Genomic DNA, 7193 nt, shown 5'->3' with positions numbered 1-7193 from the left:
CGGTGCCCCATCCTTGCCTTTCACTGGGGTGGCACAGGTGTGGCATTTCCTGGGGACTGCCCTACCACTGGCAGTCCCACCACACCATCCAGCCCCAGCTGGGCAGTTTTAGGTCTTACCCAGGAGTAGGCAGACCCTCGCATCCTATCTTTGAGCTCTCCCATTCTTCTCTGGAGCGCCTATCTACATACCTGGGGTCACTTTACCATCTCTGGCCCCTATTTTGCTACGGGCCTGGTTTTGTACATCCCCGCCTTCAAGTAGGGCTACTGACCCGCTTTGTATGGGCACAGGTGGCCTCGGCTTCCACCTCTTGCTGCCCTCACCCAAGGAACCTTTGCCCACCAAGGGCCTGTCCCCACTCTCTGGCTAGTCAGGGTGTCCTCCTGGGTCCTGGCCCCAGCCTGTGCCAGTGGGGAAAGCCCTCCTGGCCACCTGCTCTCTCTGAGCCCTTGCTCTCTTGCCAACTCTGGGGCCTCACACCCCACTCTGCTTTTCAACCCCATTGTTCTTCTGTCACTTCCTTCTCCCTGGCACTGATCTACTAGTGCCTCTGCCTCCAAGCTTTCTGTACTACTGTCTTCAGGTAGCCTAGTGGCCACCTAGGCAGGCATGTTTCCCTCTAGGCCACCCCTGGGCCTTACCCAGGGATGAATGTGGGCTGCCCCAAGGTCCCCCCAGGGATCCCTGTCCCGGCAGGCCCCTAGTTTGGGCAACCCCGGACTCTACATGAACCCCTCTGCCCCCTAGGCCCTGGGCCTGAGCCGCCCTGCTCTCCAGCCAGTCTCAGGACCACTCCCAGCCCCGAGTCCTGATTGCCCCTGCTTCTTGGTCTGCAAGATGTCCTGTGGGGCCCTGCTCCTGTAGCCTCACATGTGGGGCTTGGGACCCTCTTGGGGTCCCCTGGAATCTCCTCCATCCCCATAGTTCCTACCCTTGCCTCCAAGGTTGTTTCTGGGGCTGCAGTCCTCTGGCTGGGGATTGCAAGTCCCCCGGTTCTTCAGATGAAACTCACAGACCAGCCTCAGTCAGCTTCTTCCCTGGCAGTCATATGAGGCTCCCAACTGGCTGCACCTGCTCTGAACTGGCAGGCTACTTATCACCTGCCATGCTTGCTCTAGCCTGCTGACCGAGCCTTAAAGTGGCAGGCGCACACTGTGCCCTGCCACACACCTTCCCCCTTAACTTCGCTCTCCCAGGAGGGGTCTCCTGAGGGAGTTTCTCTCAGCTGGCCAGATCTCCACAGACCAGCCTGCTGATCTCAGTGGCAGGCACCCACTGTGCCCTGCCATAAAGATGTTCCATAGCTACATTTGAAAACGTTGATACCAGGATTGTTTGACTTCTTGAAGTGAGCTTCAGCTCACAAAAGCTTGGACTATATCTACCCTGCCTTCCACTTGACTTCAGACTAACACAGCTAACCCCCTCTTTCTAATTTCTGCTGCCAGTTCATGATGCTAAAGCCATGCTTCCCTTTGAGAGTAATTACCGATCTTAAAGAAAAAATAATAAATCAAGAGTCCATGCTATATTCTTAAATATGGTTTAATACTCTTCTCCATTTCTGTACATCACAACACCAAGATATCACTGCTTGGGATCTCTCTGCAGAGGCTATATAGTATGCAAAGGCTAGGATTTTTTCACCCCCTTTTAATGTGTATGTGTAAGTGTAATACATATCAGTATATATTGATATACACATCAATATATAATGCAATATATATCACTGAAGAGAACACATTGATTAAAGAAATACAAAAATTTGGCATCATTTCCAAACTTAAATAGTAAAAATAAAAACTACAAAAAGGAGCTGCATACCCTAATGTATCATGTGAAACAACAAGCAGTATATTCAAAAATGTAAATTTACATCCAATTTTTCTGGTCTTGTCATGTCACATTAGACCCATTTACAATGGCAAAATCCAAAACATACTGCTTTGAAGACTGTATATTTGCTTGCACTTGGGTTTTGTGCAAATCTAGAGCAGAACCAATCATATAAAAAACACTTTGATACGAGATTCCAGCTTTAATGTGAAAAGTATGTTGTAGACAATGGCAAACATCAAGCGGTTTGCTGCATAATAATCCAGGGGTACAAATCATATTGCTCACACCTAACGGTCATTTTGGACCTCTAGGAGCACAGTATGACAAAAGTTAAGACAAACTCCCCCATTCCTTTCAAGTGAAACAGGATTATTGGAACAATAGGCAAGAATGCTACTTGGGAACAAGCAGCTGCTTTCCACCAATGTGCTAAGTGTCTGAGGCCAGTGGAGAACAGACACTAAAGTGTCAAAAGTACCCATAAGAAAACCCACTAACCCAAGAGACTACAGAAAGGTCAGACCTGTTACATGTCATGCCAATGTCAACTTAAGCCTTTGATTAAAAAAAAAAAAGAGAAAAGGCTGGAGGTATATGGAGGGAAGGCTAGAAATGTAGCCATTTCTACTGTTTAGAAATGTGGCAGGCATTACAAAACTTGCTCAAGCCTGGGTACAACAGAAGTGGGTTCCCACTTCTGAGAGTTGAGCACCCAGTTTGAATGAGCACTTAATGATCAAATGAGATGCAATCCTTGGTGTGGAGGAGCTGGTTCTCCCCCAGGGATGTGCTAATGTTCAGTGTACAAGTATTAAATGGTCCAAGTCCTCCTCTACCAAGGATTTAATCAACATCTCATTTTGTTATGTGCTCCTGTGCAATACTTGCTGCTATTTAGACATTTATGGTTTCAATCAAATTTACATAATCAAGGCAGTCCTAAAATAAAGGTAAAACTCTTATGAAGGAAGAGCAGAGCTTAACAAAAAAAGTGTACCTGACTATATTTAACTCATGTGTATATTTCTGCTGAGACTGGAAAAAATGAACACCAGACCATCTCTCTCTCAAAATTAAGCCTGGCAACACTTTTGCTGTGATCAATGAAGCGCGTTTCCTAATTTGCAGGAGCAGAGTTTTTTCAAAATTGATTAAAATAACATGGTTTGGGAGGTTTCTACCAGCCCGGCTATTAATTTGCAAGCCACACCTTGTAAGCTGGCACTTGAGAAGAACCTCCTCTTATTCTGCCAATATTTAGCAAACAATGCCAATCTATCATCATGTTTCTTCTTCCGCAGTCTAAGCTGAGAATGCCATGTAAATGGGTCATGTCACCGCAAAATGCAGCAACTGATTTTCCCCAATCAAAATAAAAAGAAACAAACCAGTAGGATCTTACTTCTATTAATTTTTTCAAGGAAGAAGGTTTACAGCAGTTAATGTATCATGAAGGTTAAAAAAAAAATCATTTTCATAAAATACAACCAATTTCACCATTGAGTAAAAGTAAAAACTGGGATTTCTTTTAAATTAGTCCGAAGTGGCATATAGGAACTTAGTAGCTTGCTGCTGTACTGACACTATGACAAACCAAAGTGTAGGTTTCATTTCTGTTTTTGATTTTTTTTTTTCTTTTTTTCTTTTTTTTTTTAAATCCAATGCTTGTGGATCAAGTTCTGGAAATGTTCCAATTCTAAGGCAGGGATCTCTTGTGTTTTCCACCATGAGTTTGCTCCTTGGGTTGGATGCTGGAGGGGTGAGGCACGTTTTGCCAGACCCAGGTCGACTACCTAGTAGTCATCAAGGTCAAAAAATTCATCATCTCCTCCTTGATATTCCATTCCCTGGAAATCCACTCGGTACCGCAAGATACCTAGGGGAAAAAAAGGTAGGTTTGAGTGTCTCCCTAATTCAATGAGCTACAAAAGGCTCATTACAAATTTGACGATTAATACCAGAGACTAGCATTTAGGATGTGGAATTCCCCATAGTAGGAATCCACAGAATCTAGAACTTAAAAGCTCTAGTGAAGGATCTTATTCCTCTCCCTGCCTCCCCCAAATATTCAGGTGGTTTCCAGGGCACTAGATTACATGGAACGAAACATGAGATACAGGAAAAGCAGCCATGGCAACATGGCCTTCATTTTCAGATCAGCTAAAAAACCTGTAACACTGAACAGGTCTCCACTGTGACACTGACTGACCATCTCCATGCAATATCTAAACTAGTTATACACTAAAGTCAAATCTACCCAAGTTAGCTTCATTGTAAAGTTTGAGTGCCAATGATTATACCAGGTATGGAGACTTCTCATTCATCCAACCAATGCAACCAATGGTAATGCAAAATGCATGGGGCAAGCAATTTTGGTGTCTAGTGGAAAGCTATGCTTGTGACTAACCTCAGAGTTAGAAGGACACACGCTCTTAGTGTTGGCAGAGGTATAGCTAGACAGGGAAATAAGGTGTCCCAAGATAAGTTGTTTCTGCTGGTTTAATTAAGATGTATACATTTCTGGTGGATGGAGGGGGAGTGCAAACAAATAAGTAGGGATCTACCCAAATTGCAGCAGAAGTGCACTGCGCAGCAGCTCCTTTAATCTTGCTCTTTTTGCCACGCTCCCCCCACCCCTTGATTAGCAGAGGGGCCTGGTCGCTCACTCCTAATCAATCAGCCAGGAAGCAAAAACTGCTTTCAAATATGACAGTTTTTGCCTCCCACCATTGATTGACCGCAGAGCCCTGGCAGCCCCAGTGTGTGCTGCTGATAGGCTGCGAAGCAAAAATCACAGCATATTTAAAACCAGGGTGTTCATCTCCTGGCTGATCAGCAGCGAGCTGTGGAGCCACCAGGGTCCCTTTGCCAAATCAGCATGGAGGGGTCGGGGAGGTGCATGCATAACAAAAAGAGCAAGATTAAGAGGAGCTGCTGCACAGCGCACTTCCACAGTGATTTAAGTAGCTCATGGAGACAAGGTCCACCAGCTTCCCCGGGGAAGACAAAATGGGCTGTGTAGACCAGCTGGAGAACTGCTGCTAGGTAATGCGCTTCATGCCAGCCTGTTTTACCACGCAGACTCTTCACTATGTAGCTAAACTGAAAACAGTCACAGAGCAGACACAAATAATTCCCTCTGCACACTTCATGGACCATAACTCCCTATCCACAGAAACAGAAGTCTGGGTATGTTCTAGTCTCAAGTTAGTACCAGGCTGGCAGCAAATCAGATGGCATCGTCAATATTTTATACTTGGCTTATTCCCCCTCCCCGCTCCTACATTTTACCTCCAATTCCTCCAAATCCTTTCACAAATTGGGATCCTTCCTGTGACTTGTCTGTAACGATTTCCAATGTTGCTCCAAATTTTTTGTAGTTGTTAGCAAACCATTCCAGAAGGGGCATACTTTCTATCAGTTCATGTTCCTGGCCAGTCTATACAAACATTAGACAAGGAAAAAAAAAAAAAAAAGAAAAGTCAGTCATCACCATCACTGCATCTATTGAGGGGTCATTTGCATACCCATCCCCAATTCATTTGATGGCTTAACTAACAGAAGCCAGCACAGGCTGTGTTCTCAGCCAGGAGGCAGGCAGGTATTGATGACATGCCCAAAGTCAGACTTGGAGACACTAGCATTGTGCAAAAGTTTAAGCGCTAAGCAACTGGAAGTTTTGACATGTGTCTACTTTTAGCTACCATTGCAGGGAACAGGACTGCAGAAAAGTGAAAGAAATTGAACAAAGGGATCAATACAGCTGATACTTTGAGCCACGGGGTAAGTTTTGACAAGTGAATGTTTTAAGCTAGGTATCCTATGAACATTTTAATAACATTCCTGATTTCTTTGGTTTCCACTTGCTAAATCCAGTAACCAATACCCTAGAACAAAGGTTCCCAAAACTTTTCTTATTGCATATGCCCTTCCCGATTTACCAGCTGTCCCCATACCCCTGCAGGGTAAGGGGGGACAGTTCACATCATTGAGAGCTGTCCTCTGGTCATTACAAAGGCAGCTGCAGCGGAAGAGAATATTTCCTAATGGCAAAGCTGGCAGAAAAAGATACCAGTAACCACAACCACTGCTTTGTGGATTGCCTCGAAAGAGGTGAAAGGCTAAGGGAGTAAACCCTGAAAGAAAATCCAGAGTGGATCCCCTAAGGTAATTAGACGATTATTCAGTCTTCTTTCCAGCAGCTCTCACATCTTTCCCAGCCCCACATCGTATTGGTTCTGGTTCTACCTTTCCAATGATAAGATGGCAAAGTTGAAAAGGTGATTCTGATGTTTGGGCAACTCTTTATCACCTAGCAAACGCCCAGGCTTTTGCACCCTGGAGAGGTTACTCCAGCTTCACCAACATGTTGAAATAAACGGGAGTCAACATTACCGGTTATAAGCCATGGATCAAATGGTGTAGATCCAAGCACCAGGGGGTATCAAGGGTAGGAAGGTCATTGCACCTCATTGGAAAACTATTGCCCGTCTCAAGCTGGGCAGTCCCCAGCCAATAAAATGTGTTCTTGCCAGTTTGCTGCTTCAGTGGGTGCTTGCAGCTTAGAGATTCAACTTGAAAGCAGACTGCTATCATACACCAGCTACTACAAAAAATGAGAAGAAAAAACTTACAATCCTAAAGATTGGAAGTTGGAATGTATGGACAATGATCCCAAGTATAGCCAATGACCTCCAAATCACTGACAATAAATGTAAAACTACAATCATCGATGAAGAATTGCCAAGACTGAATGTCGATACCATCGCTCTACAAGAGACCAAACTACCAGACACTGGCTGCCTAAAAGAGAACTATGCTTTTTTTCTGATGTGGTAAACAGCCTGAAGAAAATCAGACAGCATGGTGTTGGCTTCATAGTAAAAAATAAACTGCTGTTTGCAATGAAACCCCTCAAACAAAGGTTTTGAAAGATTAATGGTGCTTCAACTCACTTCTGCCTCTGGTCCTGTCAAACTCTTATGTGTATATGCTCCTGTCACCCAAATCAAAGGTTCATTTTTACACTGAGCTTAGTGCCTTAATCAGAAATATTTGACCTAATGAAAATATTGTCCTGTTTGGAGACTTCAATGCAAGGGTTGGCACTGAGCATGGTGCCTGGCCTCACTGTTTGGGCACCACTGGTATTGGCAAAATGAATCGAAATGGATGTCTGCTCAAGCTATGTTCATGCAATGAGCTATGTATAATGAGTTTTTTCTTCAACGCAAGACCTCAACACAAGGTATTTTGGTGCCACCCGTGATCTGGATGCTGGCATCAACTTGACCCAATTCACCCACTCTCACAATCTCTCATCATCTTCCGTGATGTAATCATTATGCAAT

General features: G+C 44.5%; 1 protein-coding gene across 1 annotated transcript in view; it reads right to left on the bottom strand.

Annotated features, from left to right (window-relative positions):
- Positions 1-1530: 1530 nt before the first annotated feature.
- The window catches only part of ETF1 (eukaryotic translation termination factor 1), a 39479-nt gene continuing 33816 nt past the window's right edge, over positions 1531-7193 (bottom strand). The window contains exons 10-11 of the mRNA XM_059733445.1: positions 5134-5281; positions 1531-3718 (exon numbers count right to left, since the gene is read on the bottom strand). Of these exons, the coding sequence (XP_059589428.1) occupies positions 3636-3718; positions 5134-5281 (231 nt within the window). The 3' untranslated portion in view covers positions 1531-3635. The remainder of the gene's footprint in view (positions 3719-5133; positions 5282-7193) is intronic.

Source organism: Alligator mississippiensis, chromosome 9 (assembly GCF_030867095.1).
Source record: "Alligator mississippiensis isolate rAllMis1 chromosome 9, rAllMis1, whole genome shotgun sequence".
NCBI classification, from domain to species: domain Eukaryota; kingdom Metazoa; phylum Chordata; order Crocodylia; family Alligatoridae; genus Alligator; species Alligator mississippiensis.
This window is presented reverse-complemented; position numbering and strand designations above follow the sequence as displayed.